Source organism: Sphaerodactylus townsendi, linkage group LG06, assembly GCF_021028975.2.
Source record: "Sphaerodactylus townsendi isolate TG3544 linkage group LG06, MPM_Stown_v2.3, whole genome shotgun sequence".
NCBI classification, from domain to species: domain Eukaryota; kingdom Metazoa; phylum Chordata; class Lepidosauria; order Squamata; family Sphaerodactylidae; genus Sphaerodactylus; species Sphaerodactylus townsendi.
In genome coordinates this window covers 3,803,206-3,821,299 of record NC_059430.1, presented here as the reverse complement: position 1 = coordinate 3,821,299, position 18,094 = coordinate 3,803,206, and the positions used below count along the sequence as shown (strand labels likewise).

Below are 18,094 nucleotides of genomic sequence, written 5' to 3'. Positions count from 1 at the left end.
GAGGGGGGACTCGTAAAGAAGTCTTGGGTTGGTTGTGGTGGGTTTTCCGGGCTGCGTGGCCGTGGTCTGGTAAATCTTGTTCCTAACGCTTCACCGGCATCTGTGGCCGGCATCTTCAGAGGTGTATCGCAGGGCTCAGAAAATCCACCACAGCCAGCTAAAACCAGCTGTGAAAGCCTTTGACAAGTCTTGGGGTTGTTACGGAGAGGCAGGGAGTAGCAAATCACCTCTGAATATCTCTTGCCTTGAAAACCCTACCGAAGTAGCTTTACCCTACAGGGTAGCGGTGACTCGGTGGCGAAAGGAGATGTTTTGGTGGGAAGGGAGGCGGGGTCGGCAGTGTCAAAGGCCAACTCATCCTGCAGTTACGGAGACAAAATGGGTGCGTCTTCCCTCCGACCCACAGCAGATTCTGCACAGCTTGCCTTTTGGAGAGACTAGAAACAGAGCTGCTCAGAAGAAGAAGAAGAAGAAGAAGAAGAAGAAGAAGAAGAAGAAGAAGAAGAAGAAGAAGAAGAAGAAGAAGAAGAAGAAGAAGAAGGAGGAGGAGGAGGAGGAGGAGGAGGAGGAGGAGGAGGAGGAGGAGGAGGAGGAGGAGGAGGAGGAGGAGGAGGAGAAGAAGAAGGAGGAGGAGGAGGAGGAGGAGGAGGAGGAGGAGGAGGTTGGATTTATATCCCCCCTTTCTCTCCTGCAGGAGACTCAAAGGGGCTGACAATCTCCTTGCCCTTCCCCCCTCACAACAAACACCCTGTGAGGTAGGTGGGGCTGAGAGAGCTCCGAGAAGCTGTGACTAGCCCAAGGTCACCCAGCTGGCGTGTGTGGGAGTGCCCAGGCTAATCTGAATTCCCCAGAGAAGCCTCCACAGCTCAGGCGGCAGAGCTGGGAATCAAACCCGGTTCCTCCAGATTAGATACACGAGCTCTTGACCTCCTACGCCACTGCTGCTCTTAGGGGAGTACTTGGCATGGGCTGAGTTATTCCTCTACTGGTGTTCCTGCAATTGCTAAGCCTGCAAGGAGTTTTAGAAAGGCTGGCAAATCTCGAAATGGGATTTGGGCCCCCGGCATGTGACAAACTGTTCTGACTTTATCTCTTCAACCACAGCATGCGCACGTGAAGCCACCTCACACGAAATCAGCAAAATCAGCATTGCCTGCCCAGGTTTGGTTCTCTTCTCCTCCACACAAGTGGCGGGCTCTTATCTGGTGAGCAGGGTTTGGTTCCTTGCTCCTATATTCCTACTGGGTGATTTTGGGGCAGTTGCAGTTCATTCAGAACACGCTCAGCCCCACCTAACTCACAAAGTTTCTGTTGTGGGGAGAGGGAGGGAAAGGAGCTTGTAAGCCACCTTGAGTCTCCTCGCAGGAGAGAAAGGTGGAGTATAAATCCATCCTCCTCTTCTTCTGGGAGACAGCCTCCTCCATCTCTGGGAGACCCACAGCTTTGAGACGTCTCACCTGATGATGAAAAGACTCACCTGTGTGACACGAAAGCTCTACGCAGTATTCGTTATTTGCAGAATTGCTAGGCTCACCAGCAGCCCAAGGCCTGTAGTTGACTATCGATCTATCAGACCATCTCCAGCGTCGGTTCTGCTTTGACAAGAAAGAGGTTTTGGTTAGGGGCAGAAGGACAAACAACGAGGGATATATTTACATAGGAAATGTGCCAGCTGCCTTTCCAGAGATTTGTCCAAGGTAGCTCACCGTGAAGTCGTAAAAGCATGAAAATAAACCCAAGCATAATCATGACGAGTTCCTCTTCGCTCCAGTATCAGAGAGATGAGCCTGCCTTTCACACCAGGTGATAGAGTGATGGAGCATCTGCCCTCCACCCTGTAATGCTAGCACCTTTGTATGCCCTGATCTCTCCCCCCCCTTCTCTTTTGGCCCACCCTGTTCCTCCTGCTGACTAGCTGAGTGTTGACGGGCAGTGGTGATTGCCTGCTATTACTGTTACCGCCCAGGAAAATACCCGAGTTACCTGACTACACTGGCTCCATGTCAGGACACACAGACCTGTGTGGCTCAGAAGCCTCCATAAGGCTTGCAAAGGACGTAGATATGTGATTGTGCCAATGTTATATGGCTTCCCTCTTGCCTCTGCCCCTTTTAAGGTGTAATGAAAACCCCTTTAGTGTTGAATTTATGATTTGCCAACTGTTTAGGATTATATTTTAGTTAGGTTCTCCGGTTGATTTAAGGTTTTGTTACTGTGTATTTAGGATATTCTTGTCTATCAGTATATGTGCTTGTACTCTCTAAGGTTTTCTCCAATGTTTAAGGTTAGAAATATTATTTTTGATATTTGTGTTTGTTAGTAAAAGCAGTAGCCTGTAGAAGCTGATATAAAGGGACAAGGAAGTTAGCCCTGGAATTCAGTTTAAACCAACACCCAGGTAATCCCATCTTCACCAACAAAAGGGCCTTTTGACTAACAAAGGATGGACTCAGGGTGTGGACTAACTGTTGGAAGATGTCACCCTGTTTTGCTATTGGACTGTTTGAAGTTTTACTCTCAGGGTCCAGAAGCTCATTGGACTGTTCACATCCTTACTTTCAGGATCCAAGAATTCATTGGATCATTTAAACTTGTCTCTGTCTAACACTCCCAAGGAACCACCTCAGGCAAGAAGGTGCAACCTTTTCTTCTGGGATCTGATCTCATCAGCATGTGCAAAAGGATTGTTTTCTCCCTTTGGTGTTCTAGGATGTTTTCTCTGTATTAGATGGAAGGAGACCGCCCCCTTCCTGGTTATTGCACTATGGGGGTGGGACTGCCCCACACCCCCTTTCTGGGTTACTGGAGAAAGGTATAAAGGGCTGATGCACAGCCATGTGAGGGTCCTTTTTGCTGAGCTGGGCCAAGAAATCACTTGCCAATAAAGAACCTCCCTGCTTTCGAAGAAACTCTGGTCTCCTGCGCCTTTCCTCCTTGCCTTGCTGCCACGAGCTGAAATCACTCCTAGAAATCACTTTACGTTACCAGGGCAGCAATAACATTACCAGGAATCTGGGAACCCTATTTATGAGGGATACTGTTTTCGAAATCAGTCGTATGAATTTAAGAAGTCAACACAAACAAGCGGAGTGGACACTCACCCTCTGGGGGTCATGCAGTCCGATCCAGACATTCTGGCAGTCTTGCTGAGAGGCCTTGATGTGTTTGGCCAACACAGCTCCTTCGGCTTTGCTAGAAATGGAAGCGAGGTGCCCGTTGGTGCCTTGGCTCTGGCAGTCAATCTGGGGGAGGGAGAAGAAGGGTCAAGTAGGGGAGGCGCATTTTAGGGCCATCAGGCGCTACAATGTCAAATTACAATGACCACCACTATTTTGTGGAAGAATGACAGAAATCTGACTGAGGGCAACATTCAAAACCAGCAGGAGGCCATTTTTAATCTTCCTAATACTATTGCAGAATTGAAAGCTGTTCTACTTCCAAAACAAATAAGCAGAAAACACTTCAAAGGCAAACTGCAATACGAAGGTGCCGAGTTCAAATTCATGAAGGAATTAAATACAGCCTGTCTTTCTGGCTCGAACAGAAACTTGGATTCCTCACTGGCTGTAATTGTAATACCTGAGTAGGACCTACTTACTACAGAAAGTCATCAAAAGATTGGAGAGCTTGCTTGAGAGGGAGGCTGTGGAGGGTAGAAAGGGCATGGCTCAGTGGCACAGCCTCTGTTTGGCATGCAGAATATCCCCTCGGTTCACCTCGGCATGGCCAATTTAAACTACCAGGCAGCAGGTTATGGGTAACATCTTTCTGCTGCCTTGGGAGAGATGCTGCTTGGAGTCTTCTTTGGAGATATGGTGGGATACAAATGCAATAAATAAACGAATCGTAACTTTAACGAACGTAATCTAATCAAAACGAATCTTAAATCCGGTAATCCAACGTAAATCTAACGAATGTAGGAATGAATAAGCAGATGATCGAAGAGGTTATCACTTTCTGGTAGTTAGCATTCCAACACCAATCTTCACGTTAACGCGGTGATTTGGTGTTTGGAATATGCTGCCACAGGAGGTGGTGATGGCCAATAACCTGGATAGCTTTAAAAAGGGCTTTCACAGATTTATGGAGGAGAAGTTGATCTATGCCCCAATCTTGATCCTCCTTGATCTGAGATTGCAAATGCCTTAGCAGACCAGGTGCTCGGGAGCAGCAGCAGCAGCAGAAGGCCATTGTTTTCACCTCCTGCACGTGAGCTCCCAAAGGCACCTGGTGGGCCATTGCGAGTAGCAGAATGCTGGACTAGATGGACTCCGGTCTGATCCAGCAGGCTATTTCTTATGTTCTTATGTTCTTATGAACCCACTGGGTCTGATTCAGGATAATGGGCACAGCAACAACACGGGTTCATGTATTCAAGGCAAAAGGCTAAAGGGTTTGGGGCCTTTCATTTTAAAAAAGAAATTACACAGGGAAGTATGGCAGAATTTTACAAAATTAGGCGGAGAAAGTAGACAGAGGGGACTGTTTCCTCTACACCCGTAATAATCAAATAATAACTCCAAAAAAGAAAACCCGATGGAATTGACCAGCAAAAAATTCAGGATGCACCAAAGTAATTATTTTGACGCATATAATGTAGAACGAGTTTATGGAATTAGCTGACACACAAATCAATCGTGGCCCCTTCTAAGGGCGAATTCAAAAGGGGATTCAGAACAAAAATCCTGATAAGGTATAGCTACCAAGCTTTGAACCTTGTTCATTATCTAGAACCTCCATGTTTACAGAGTGTGTGTTTCTGAATTCTGGCTGTCAGGCAGGGTAGCTAGCACAGGTTGCTGTCTCAGTGGGATGGGCAGAGAGTGGCCAAGAAGCGCCTCTTCTTACCTCTGCTTCAGCCCAGCTCATTTTGTCTTGCAAAAGTCCATAGCAGCTGCCTCCATAGAACATCCATCCTCCAGGGCAAGACGACGCTGCCACACCTGCTCAAGGAAAAGGGTAAAAAAACAGGGGTGAGGGGAGAGAATGGATGAAATGACTTTGACTCCGGAGAAAGGGGTGGGATGTGAGGAAAGGAGGGAGGAGAAGGGACCTTGAGTGCCAGGACATTGGTGAAGAATCCCCATTTCAGAGTAGTCAGTGGTTTCTCTTCCAGAACCAGAACATTATTTCATTGGTTGTGTCTAGAGCAGGGCGGGGCTCCCCAATACGGTACCGATGGGCACCATCTCACCCACCAATATTTTTCTTGGCACCTACTGGGTACTTTTAGAAGGTGGGTGGGCCTGTTGCCCAGCAGGGCTTCTGATTGGCCTCTGAAGAGCCAATCGGCTATGCAGATGCAAATACTGTTGTTTCAGTGGAGAATTTGTGCCCACCAGCCCGTTCTAGAATTGCAAAGGTGCCCAAAGGCCTGCATCCATAGGAAAGGAATCATATATCAGATGTGTTTTTATGGAACCCTCCTGTGAGTGAGAGATCATACAAACCTGCTTATGAGTTTGTAAAACCCTGGGAAGGAAGGAAGGAAGGAAGGAAGGAAGGAAGGAAGGAAGGAAGGAAGGAAGGAAGGAAGGAAGGAAGGAAGGAAGGAAGGAAGGAAGGAAGGAAGGAAGGAAGGAAGGAAGGAAGGAAGGAAGGAAGGAAGGAAGGAAGGAAGGAAGGACGGACGGACGGACGGAAGGACGGAAGGACGGAAGGACGGAAGGACGGAAGGACGGAAGGACGGAAGGACGGAAGGACGGAAGGACGGAAGGATTCTGCAATAGATACAAGTTCAGGTCTTTGGGAATGATTACAAAATATTGTGTACAAACAGGCAAAAATGTTAATTGAAATTTGCCAGGTTGAATCGGGGGGGGGGGTGTTCTGCAGAAACTTAACTCTTGGGCATGGACCAGCGACCAGGAAGCCACAGAAGGCCAAGGAGAACCAGGGAAGGAGGCCCATCTTCTTTCTTCCAGTCCTGTGGAGAGCAAGAGTAGGGGATGAAAAGAGAGGAGGCTGAGAGCGACTTGTTTAATCACGTATGTTAGCTGCCCCGAGCCCAGCTAAGGCCGGGGAGGGCAGGATATTATAGCAAATAAAGTAAAAATAAAAATCAGTTTCCTTAGGAAAAAATAGCTGCGTTCTGTAGGGATAACCTAACGGAAGAAGAGATGGTTTTTATATCCTACTTGAGTCTTGGCTTACCAGCTCCTTTTCCCTTCCTCTCCCCACAACAGACACCTTGTGAGGTTGGTGGGGCTGAGAGAGTTCGGAGAGCACTAAGCGGATTGGTCTGAAAGTTGCAGGGAGTGAATCCTTGCACGCCAGGATTATAATTTCATTGCCCCCCGCCAGCATGACCACTGGGCTGCGCTGGCAGGCTGATGGGAATTGTAGTCCATAACAACTGGAGTGCCAAAGGTTCGCCACCACTGCGTCAACCATCTGGTTTCACAGTGAGAAGAAGAGGAATTTGAATCTATTCCCTGTACTTTCCCTCCTATAAAGAATCTTTAAACACCAGTCTGACTTGTAGTCCTTGCAGCACCAAGGAATTATGATTACATGTTCCTTGGGTATGCTGGAAGTTCCCTTCCCCCATCCCACTGATTCCTGTATCTTGGTGGCCACTAATCCAAAGGACACAGCAACGGCAGGGAGTCCACTTTCACAATGGAAATCTCCGATGCTTAACTCCAGCGAAAGGGAAGCCCTTCCTCTTGGGCACCAAGGTGCAGAGGGAGCACGGCTGGTACTCACCTGTCTCTCTATCCAGCTGGTGAACCTGTCGAGCTGATAATTCGGTCGCCCACCTGTGCAAATGACAACTCTTATTGGGGCATTTATAGGCTGTATTTGTGGGTGGGTCACATTTCTTTGGAAAATTTACGGTAAAGTAAACTCTGAGATTTGGCCTATCTTCGAGGAAGTATTTTGCATATACGCTGATAACAATATTTACCTTGAGAAAACAGATAGTGTATCTAGAGGATTGTGTATCAAGGGTGTGTTTGGAAAGGGGGGGGGGAATGAGGGGAGACTGGAGCCGTTAACATCGGCACCAAAGCATCAGAGCTGCAGTTGTGATGGACAGGGTGGATGCCGCCAATCACACGCCTGCAGACACTGGGAGCCGTCGGGACCAGCCAGGGTGGGGCTGGACAGAGAGTGGGCAACAATGAGTTTATGTGGCCTATAACCCTCCCCTCAATAGGTTGATGGGAAGGGGGTTGGGCCAACAGTGGGGTCTCCCCATTGGGCAGCCATTTAATCTTTGCTTCGTTTCAAATATGTATAATCCTTGTCTGATAACATTGCTTTGCTCTACGTCAGAGCCGCTGTGGCGGAATCCTCTTCTTCCTAGTGACGCCCCTTTTTATTAATTTCTTAATTTTCTTAAAGTGATTAGGAGCAGCAGTGGCGTAGGAGGTTAAGAGCTCGTGTATCTAATCTGGAGGAACCGGGTTTGATTCCCCGCTCTGCCGCCTGAGCTGTGGAGCCTTCTCTGGGGAATTCAGATTAGCCTGGGCACTCCCACACACGCCAGCTGGGTGACCTTGGGCTAGTCACAGCTTCTCGGAGCTCTCTCAGCCCCACCTACCTCACAGGGTGTTTGTTGTGAGGGGGGAAGGGCAAGGAGATTGTCAGCCCCTTTGAGTCTCCAACAAGAGAGAAAGGGGGGATATAAATCCAAACTCCTCCTCCTCCTCCTCCTTCTTCTTCTTCTTCTTCTTCTTCTTCTTCTTCTTCTTCTTCTTCTTCTTCTTCTTCTTCTTCTTCTTCTTCTTCTTCTTGGAAAATCCCAGGCTGAGAGGAATAAAATGAGCCAAACTGTCATTGGGAATGGGGCCTGTGCAACCCCCCCCCCCCCAAAAAAAATTGTTTATATCATGCCTTACACCCATTATTTTTGGTCTGTGTGGAATCCGCCTTTGCTAAGCAAAAGGCAGGGGAAGGTACTCACCTGCCCACAAGCTTAGAGCTGGAGAGGGGGTGTCATCCAGCAGCCCCAGAGGTCCCTCGTGTGACATTATGTCGTCCTCCTCATTTCCCCCATGCATAGAAGGGAGCAGGCTTTGTGGAGCCTCGTTTCTCAGCCCTCCTGTAAAGTTGGTTGTGGTGGGTTTTCCAGGCTGTGTGACTGAGGTCTGGACACAGTGTGTAACAGACTTATCTCTGCGATACATCTCTGAAGATGCCGGCCACAGATGCAGGTGAAACGTTAGGGACAAGATCCACCAGACCACGGCCACGCAGCCCGGAAAGCACACAACATGCCCGTGAAAGCCTTCGACAATACAACAGATTTAGGAAGCTCTCCATTTGCAAAACATAGTACTTCAAGATATGGTGACAGGGTTACCAACTTAGGGTTGGGAAACAGCTGGAGATTTTGGGAGTGAAGCCTGAATTTATTTTATTTTATTTTATTTTATTTTATTTTATTTTATTTTATTTTATCTATCTATCTATCTATCTATCTATCTATCTATCTATCTATCTATCTATCTATCTATCTATCTATCTATCTATCTATCTATCTATCTATCTATCTATCTATCTATCTATCTATCTATCTATCTATCTATCTATACCGTCCTACCACCAGGGGGCTCTGGGCGGTGTACAACATAAAATTCCATCGTAATTACAAGCGAACAAAAGTAGCAAAGACTAAATAGCAGTAAATAGTTTACACATCCTGTAGGCTCTGACAATTATAAAATGGGATCACTGAATCCCTTTAAAATTCCCTTAAAAACAGCGGTTAATTTAATGAAAGGCGTCCAGCGAGACCCATTTTTAAAACCCTCCCCAAGAGGGAGGAAACGGCGGGTCCCATAGGTGGTAAGGGCCCCCTAATATGGTGGAGCAAACAAGAGGGGGCACTTCACTCAGCGGCTGGTCTCTCCAAAGGCCTGGCGGAACAACTCAGTCTTACAGGCCCTGCGGAATTCTCCAAGGTCCCGCAGGGCCTGGACAGCTGGAGAAAGAGTGTTCCACCAGGCCGGGGCCAGAGCTGTAAAGGCCCTGGCCCAGGTGGAGGCCAGCTGCATCACTGAGGGGGTTGGGAACCAGACAGCAAATTGGCCTCTGCTGAACGCAGAGGCCGAGCAGGGACGTATGGGGTAATGCGGTCCCGAAGGTACAATGGTCCCAGGTCACATAAGGCCTTAAAGGTCAACACCCACACCTTGAAGACGATTTGGAACTCGACTGGAAGCCAATGCAAACGACACAACACAGGCTGGATATGGTCATGAAAGGCGCCTCCTGTGCGCAACCAAGCCCCTGTGTGTTGGACCAGCTTTAACCTCCGAATCAAACACAAGGGAAGGCCCGCATAGAGCGAGTTACAATAGTCTAGCCTAGAGGTGACCGTTGCATGGATCACAGTGGCCAGGTCTGTTTGGGAGAGGAAGGGAGCCAAGCATCGGGCCTGGTGAAGATGAAAAAACACAGACTGGGGCGTAAGGGCCACCTGGGTCTCCATTGAAAGAGATGAATCCAGGTGGACCCCCAGGCTGTGGACAGAGGAGGTCGGCGCCAATGAGACCCCCTCCCACACCGGGATCCCAGATCCCAGAGAAACGAGTCAATCCACTGAAGGAGGAGGAGTTTGGATTTATACCCCACCTTTCTGCTACCGGGTGTAAGCGAGACCTCCAAGGTCGCTTTACAAAGCTTCCTTCCCCCCTTCCTCTCCCCCACACAACAGACACACTGTGTGAGGTACGTGGGGCTGAGAGTGGTCTGAGAAGACTGTTACTAGCCCAAGCAGGAATACGGGAGTGCGGAAGCACATCTGGTTCACCAGATAAGCCTCCGCCACTCATGTGGAGGAGTGGGGAACGAAAACGGGTTCTCCAGATTAGTATCCACTCTGCTCTTAACCACTACAACCATCGCCATGGCTCTTCTAAGTCCCTGTATGCCAAAGCATCTGTGCCAGTTTGCGCTGCGTGTTATGGTGGGTCACGCACGCATCCAATGCGATTGCACAGTTAATCTGATATGTCATGACTTGTGTTTCCGGATGTGTGACATCAACAAGTGGTAAAACGTATTGGCCACAACTGTAATTGTGCACAAGAAAACATCTGGCCACACAGAACATAAGGTTTTGCATACAATAGTACCTATAAGGTTCATTTCTGGATTTGTTATTTTTATAGTAATGTCTCTATGTATGACCACTGAAGAAGGCTAGATAAGCGGATACCCGTCTGATTCTTCATTGGTCGCTGACTTAATCGAGGAGGAGTTTGGATTTATATCCCCCCTTTCTCTCCTGCAGGAGACTCAAAGGGGCTTACCATCTCCTTGCCCTTCCCCCCTCACAACAAACACCCTGTGAGGTAGGTGGGGCTGAGAGAGCTCCGAGAAGCTGTGACTAGCCCAAGGTCACCCAGCTGGCATGTGTGGGAGTGCACAGGCTAATCTGAACTCCCCAGATAAGCCTCCACAGCTCAGGCGGCAGAGCTGGGAATCAAACCCGGTTCCTCCAGATTAGATACACGAGCTCTTAACCTCCTACGCCACTGCTGTGGGATGCTCTTGTTTAACGTCAGAGAGCCCCCCCCCCCAGAGGGCCCACGGTGCATGTGAGAGCTTCTTATTTGGCAATCAAGATTGGGTGTGTCCTCGGGAGAACATGGCAGCAGTGACGGCGGCGGCACTTAGATGGAACGTGTGTTGGTTAGCAGATAGAACAACTATTCATGGGCCCAGCACCCCACTTTGGACAGAATAACCACTTAAGACCCGGCACCCCACTTCCTGAAGTTCGAGGGTTCTTTACATTTATATGGACTATTCAGCTTTAGATGTTGTTTCTTTAAATGAAGGGGGTTGAATGTAGCCATCTATGTTGTTGTTGTTGTTTATGGTGCTAGTTATATTTATAATGAGAATTGTTGCTTTATATAATTTATGATGTTATGTTATGATTACTGATACCTGTGTTATGCTGTGTTATGATTATGACTACTTATGTTGTGTTATGATTACTGTTATAATTTATTTTTATTTATTGTTATTTATTATTAATTTTATCTACCGCCCTCCCCCTGAGGGCTCAGGGCGGTTCACAACAAGGTTAAAACATACATTAAAACATAATTTAAATATTAATTACATAAAAACAGAACCCATTAAAAAATGTGGATGGCGTCTGGCTACTCCCCTCCCCCCCCTTGTGCCCACGGGAGGCCAGATGACACGGTAGATGTGGTTTTAACCAGGCTGGCCAAACGCCCGGCGGAATAGGTCCGTCTTGCAGGCCCTGCGGAAACTCTGTAAGTCCCACAGGACCCTGATCTCCCTAGGGAGCCCATTCCACCAGGTAGGGGCCAGGGCTGAAAAGGCCCTGCCCCTCGTCGAGGCCAGCCTGATCATTTTGGGGCCAGGGATCACGAGTAGGTCCTCCTCCGAGGAGCGGAGGGGCCTACCGGGGCAATATGGGGACAGGCGGTCCCTCAGGTCCAAGGGTCCGAGACCGCGAACGGCTTTGAAGGTCAAAACCAACACTTTAAACATAATCCGGAACTCAATCGGCAGCCAGTGCAGATGGTATAGGATCGGTGCAATTCGATCCCTGCTCGAACTGCTATGCTTACAATGCTATGTTCATTGTTGTTTAAAATATGTTATAATGCTGTTTATTGATTGTTTATGGGGAAGAGGCGGAAGTCCATTTGTTCAGTGCTGGGTGGACAGCACAGCACGGAGTTCAAGGTAACCCAGATGTGACTGGAGCAGATTGCAATCTGGATCAGATCAGCGTCTGGCAGGAATGTCGAAAGACACTTTGTGGGGAAGCCCCAGAAGGTGGCAAAACAACCACTTCCGTGTGCCTCAGTCTTTCCTCGGCCTTCCCTGGTTGGTTCAAAGGGCATCCAAGCACTCTCGGGGGTTGTAAAGTACCCGTGTTCCATTTTGCTTGCGTCCTCTTATCTTCTCTTCATTGTTCCCCCCATGAAATCTTGGTTCTGAGTTTCTAGTTCAGGCATGGTGGGGACGTAAGCAGGCGGAAAATCTAAATCGCAGCCCCTGGTATGATTACACCTAATTAAGGACAATTTACTGCCATAGAAGATAAGATTAGACCTGTTGGATTAGACCTAACCAGGCCAGCCAGACGCCCTGGGGAAAACCCTGAAGCAGGAAGAGAAGGCATCTATCAGTCACAAACCAGGAAAGGGATTTGGGTGTCTTAGTTGATAGTTCCATGGGAATGTCAACTCAATGCATGGCGGCTGTGAAAAAGGCAAACTCTATGCTGGGGATCATTAGGAAAGGAATTGAGAATAAAACTGCAAAGATTGTCATGCCCTTATATAAAGCAGTGGTGCGACCGCACTTGGAGTCCTGTGTCCAGTTCTGGTCGCCTCATCTCAAAAAGGATATTGAGGAGATAGAAAAAGTGCAGAGAAGGGCAACAAGGATGATTGAGGGACTGGAGCACCTTCCCTATGAGGAGAGGCTGCAGCGTTTGGGACTCTTTAGTTTGGAGAGGAGGCGGCTGAGGGGGGATAGGATTGAAGTCTATAAAATTATGCATGGGGTAGAAAATGTTGACAGAGAGAAATTTTTCTCTCTTCCTCACAATACTAGAACCAGGGGGCATTCATTGAAAATGCTGGGGGGAAGAATTAGGACTAATAAAAGGAAACACTTCTTCACGCAACAACGTGTGATTGGTGTTTGGAATATGCTGCCACAGGAGGTGGTGATGGCCACTCACCTGGATAGCTTTAAAAGGGGCTTGGACAGATTGATGGAGGAGAAGTCGATTTATGGCTACCAATCTTGATCCTCTTTGATCTGAGATTGCAAATGCCTTAGCAGACCAGGTGCTCGGGAGCAACAGCCACAGAAGGCCATTGCTTTCACCTCCTGCACGTGAGCTCCCAAAGGCACCTGGTGGGCCACTGCGAGTAGCAGAGAGCTGGACTAGATGGACTCTGGTCTGATCCAGCTGGCTTGTTCTTATGTTCTTATGTTCTTATGTTCTTAATCCAGAGTCTGTTTATTGATTAAAGGTCCGAGACCTAACAAGGACACGAATGGATCACTCTGAGTGACCAAGGAGGATCTAATGGCATTGGATAACCTTCCAGGTTCTTGGGTGCTGCAGTATGAAGGGAGAGAACTCCTATCCCTTTCCAGAGATTCTCTTCTTCTAAATGTCCACTTTGTTGATCTGCATAAAAATCTCTTCTCTTGGCTGCGGGTCCTTTTCATTGTACTTCACTGAACTGGTCTAGAGCAGAATCAAAAAGATACACACACCTTAACTTCTAAAGCCCAATATGGGTATAAAATTGGGTATAAAAATTGGGTATAAAAGTTCCTTTTCTAAAGCCCAATATGGGTATAAAATTGGGTATAAAATTGGGTATAAAAGTTCCTTTTCTAAAGCCCAATATGGGTATAAAATTGGGTATAAAAATTGGGTATAAAAGTTCCTTTTCTAAAGCCCAACATGGGTATAAAATTGGGTATAAAAATTGGGTATAAGAGTTCCTTTTCTAAAGCCCAATATGGGTATAAAATTGGGTATAAAAGTTCCTTTTCAAAAAACAAACAGAACTTTTTGCAGAAACCTACTCCAATCCATCTCCAAGGTTATTCTGTATGCTATATCCCAGCGCACAAAGAGAATCTCAGAGGGCGCTACAGAGCCGGACTTGCAATACTAACCACAACTTCTTTATTTTCTGATGTTTTGACTCTTCCAGTTTGTGAACACTTGGCGCATGCAGTAAAGATAACAGGGGAAGGTTATCTTTACATAATGATTAATATTTACCTTCCCCCTAGCTCCATCAATATGACAAGGGAAACACAGTGGCGTAAAATCACTGAATATTTAGAAACTTTACAACTTTCTAACAAATGCGATAAATGGTTGGTAGCAGGAGATCTTAATGCCAGGGTCGATAAAGATGAGCAGTGCCTCCAGAAGTTGGGAGGGCTGGACACAGAGAATTGCCCATGGTATTTTCCCTTAACCAGAAAATCAAAAGATATTTTGACTAATGCGGTGGGGGTAGACTTTGTGAAATTTTGCTCCCATTTTGGCTTAATACACTTAAATGGCTTAACCCAATATGCAACCTCAGGTGACTACACCCATGTATCAGTGCGTGGTAATAGCACTATAGATTACATACTAGCCTCTCAAGCAAGTTTCAAACAGGTTGAGAGCTTTCAAGTGGACTGTCAGGTTTGGAGCGATCACATGCCACTTGTGCTTTTTCTGAAAAAGGCAGCTCTTAATTTTAGCTCTCTCAGGCCCCTTCCGCACACGCAAAATAATGTGTTTTCAAACCACTTTCACAACTGTTTGCAAGTGGATTTTGCTATTCCGCACAGCTTCAAAGAGCACTGAAAGCAGTTTGAAAGTGCATTATTCTGCATGTGCGGAATGAGCCATAGCTTACGCTTAACTAGAGCTCCAAGAATTATTTGGAATAGGGCCACTGAAAGGAAACTTGAAGGGTTTCTTTCTCCTCCCCTCCTAACTAAAGCCAGGCAAGACTTAATAGCAACAACATCACCAACCCAATTTTTAGAACAGTATGAGGCACTCTTGGAAACCATTACAGATGAAGTTGCAAGTTACTCAAGTCCCCATGAGCCTCCTTCCGACAAATTTCTGAACAAGGAGTTCAATAAGGAATGTAAAGAGGTGAAAAATCAGATCAGAAAAAATCTACAATACCTTTAAAAGCAGCAAAGCAGCAACCTTACCTCGAGAATATTTTTCTCTCAGGTCCCGGCTAATGCAACTGCTTCGTGAAAACAAACTAAAGACCATCGAATCCCTATGGAACGCTCTAATACAAGCTTCAAGGAGTAACAACACAAGAGTGTTCTGGTCACTAGTTGCTGGAGCCATGCGCACGTCAACCTTTTTAATGTCTAATATTAACCCCCAGAACTGGTTTACATATTTTCAAAGTCTATTTAAAGGAGACAATGAATCGGCCTTGCAGAACAACCTGACACCTCTCAGTCAGTTGGCTCCCTGGCCCGCACTCTCAGTCTCAGAAATCAGACTATTAATTGCTCAGCTGAAACTGTATAAATCACCTGGCTCGGATCTAATGCCCCCAGACTTTTACAAAGCATTTCCGGACTGGTGGGCCCCCCTTCTGGCTGCTCTGTTTACTTTGGTTGATAGGTCAGGTACTATCCCGGGGTCTTGGGTAAATGCAATAATAACACCAATATTCAAAAAGGGTGACCATATGTCACCAGCTAATTACAGACCCATCAGCCTTTTATCTGTCTCTGGTAAACTTTATGCCAAACATCTGTTAAATAGGCTTTGTACCTGGATCAATGATGGAAAAATTCTTTACCCCGAGCAAATAGGATTTTAAAAAGGTTGCTCTACACTTGATCATTGTCTGATCCTCAACCTCCTGTTATTAAAATTCAAAACAAGGGGGCGATCTGAGATCTTTGCTGCCTTTCTGGACCTGAAAAGTGCCTTTGATTCAGTTGTAAGAGACTTGCTGTGGCTCAAGTTAACAGAGATGGGGATCGACGTTAGATTATTACTACTTATTAAATCTCTCTATTCAAACACAACCTGCCAGATAAAATGTACAAACTCTGGAGACCTAACTCCTAAGATTCCCGTCGTGACAGGTGTTAAGCAAGGCTGTGTATTGGCCCCAGTCTTGTTTAACTTATTCATTAATGATTTGGTACAAGTGTTGTCAGATGTTAATGCACACAGCCCAGTTCTTTCAAACAAACCCATACCACTCCTACTTTATACTGATGATGTGATACTGATCTCTAGATCTCAAGTGGGCCTTAAAAGGCTCCTTAGAAAAACTACGGAGTACTGTACATCTAACTTCCTGTCCTTAAACCCAGAAAAATAAAAAATTGTCATCTTTTCTAATGTATTTAAGCCTTCTAGATGGCTTATTAATGGGGTTAAGGTCGAACACTCCAAGTCCTTTAAATATCTAGACCTAACCTTCCATCATAAAGCCACGTGGGCCAGACATAGAGATATTGCTGTAAAAGGAAGTTATCACACTGCTTCAGCAGTGGTAAAGTTTTTTCACACCAGGGGAAGGGGATATGTCCCAGCAGCTCTAAAGGTTTTCAACTCCAAGGTAGTTCAGCAACTTCTCTATGTAGTTCCCTTATGGATAACTGCATGGAACAAGTCCGTTGAAAGAATACAATCTGGTTTCCTCTATAAAATACTCGGATTACCACACTCTGTACCATATGCTGTACTATGCTTAGAAACTGGTCAGAACCTACTTGAAACAAGAGCATGGCTGAATACATTCAAGTATTGGATCAAATTATGTTTTAACTCTGATGTGCGCAGTTTGATATACACAGCGTGCCCAGACCTATTTGCCTCCGAATGGTATCAACTTCTCAAATCAAAAAATTACTCAATAGGTTTATTACTGGATGATCTCTGTATGCTGACACCCAGAGAGATTTTCCAAACCTTAAAAAGTAGACTTCTAGAACAGGAATATCATATCTCGTTGGGGCAAGCAAATAAATCATGCTCACCCCTCTCTGTCGGAATAATACCGGAACAGGGGCACATAGCCAAATATCTTGAATTATTAACTGAACCCCAACAGAGATGGATTATCACAAGGGCCAGATCCAACACCTTCCCATCGGCCATTACAAAGGGTCGTTACTTCTCCATCCCTCTCCAGGATCGGGTTTGTCCACACTGTAAAAACCAAGTGGAGACTCTTGCTCACATTATTCTTGACTGTCCGAGATATGTGGGCATCAGGAATTTCTCTCCCAGGCTGGCCCTAGACAAATCCAAAAGTGACTCTAACTGTTCTGTTGTGGAGCTTCTGTTAAACAACACAGATGTCATGCTCTTGGAAAAAGTAGCAAAAATTCTTTTACAAGTGACAGAACTTTCTAAGTAATGTATACTGCTATATACAGTCTTCCTGTCTGCATTTTGAATGTACTCTTGATTTTTATTTCAAAAATGTCTGGCAAAGCTCTAGAACCTATTTTTAAATGCCAAATAAAGGTGGTGGTGGTTGTTGATATCCCTCTGGCATTTTTATGTCCTCCAAATCTATGATACCTGCTTGGAGAGGGGTAGAAGTGAGGGGGGGGAGGGAGCCATTTCTTCACAGTGACCATGGGCATCATGTTAAAGAACTCCAGCTAAAACTAGTCAGATTTTTTAGGTTCATCAAGGTACTAAATTGGACAGTAATTATTACAATCATATTCAGTATGCAAACATCCAAAGACAGAGTTTACTGTTATTATCCTGTTTACAGTCAAGATTCATAAGCGAGTTATCAGATACGTGATCTACAAGGAGGACAGTTTATTATGTAGGGTGCAGATCCGGGTTCTCAGAAGGAAGGGTGGCTGCTGTGAAGGCTGTCTGGTCTAACAGGATGAGTTCCTCATAGTTGTTTCTGGGATGTTGGAGAAGCAACTTCCCGCACTAAAGTTCGAACTCGCAGATGTACGGGCTCTCGTCTTTGCAATTCTGATCGTTCCACGTAAGATAACCTGGAAGGAAAAAGAGAAACAGGCCCAGGTGAGCTGGGTTTGGTTCCTTGCTCCTACCCTTCTGATGGGTGACCTTGGGCTAGTCAATGTTCCCTCTCAGCCCCACCTAACTCACAAGGTTTCTGTTGTGGGGAGAGGAAAGGAAAGAAGTTTGTAAACCACCTTGAGTCTCCTTACAGGAGAGAAAGGGAGAGGGGGTATAGATTCAAACACTTCCTCTTCTTTTTCTGTACTGCCACTTATCCAGTGAGTGTAACTCCATCTCTGGGAGACCCACAGCTTTGAGATGTCTCACCTGATGACGAAAAGGCTCACCTGAGTCGCACAAAAGCTCTACGCAGTATTCATCGTTTTCAAAATTGCTAGGTTCACCAGTATTCCAAGCCCTGTAGTTGAATATAGATCTATCAGACCATCTCCAGCGTCGGTTCTGCATTGACAAGAAAGAAGTTTTGGTTAGGGGCAGAAGGACCAAACAACGAGGGGAACATTTAAATAGGAAATGGGCCGGCTGCCCTTCCAGAGATTTCTCCAAGGTAGCTCACCATGAAGTCTTAAAAGCATGAAAATAAACCAAGGTGTTAAA

General features: G+C 46.3%; 1 protein-coding gene across 7 annotated transcripts in view; it reads right to left on the bottom strand.

Moving 5' to 3' along the window:
- LOC125434938 (C-type lectin-like) overlaps positions 1–18,094 on the bottom strand; it is a 443,381-nt gene that overhangs the window by 201,776 nt on the left and 223,511 nt on the right. For 2 of the 7 annotated variants that reach the window (XM_048500808.1, XM_048500810.1), the window contains exons 3-5: positions 4,849–4,943; positions 3,102–3,242; positions 1,478–1,592 (exon numbers count right to left, since the gene is read on the bottom strand). In XM_048500808.1, coding sequence (XP_048356765.1) covers positions 1,478–1,592; positions 3,102–3,242; positions 4,849–4,943 — 351 coding nt within the window. Of the gene's footprint in view, positions 1–1,477; positions 1,593–3,101; positions 3,243–4,848; positions 4,944–5,843; positions 5,927–6,708; positions 6,819–17,461; positions 17,509–17,823; positions 17,939–18,094 lie in introns of those variants that run through there. The other 5 variants (XM_048500812.1, XM_048500815.1, XM_048500813.1 and 2 more) reach the window with 3 other exon arrangements.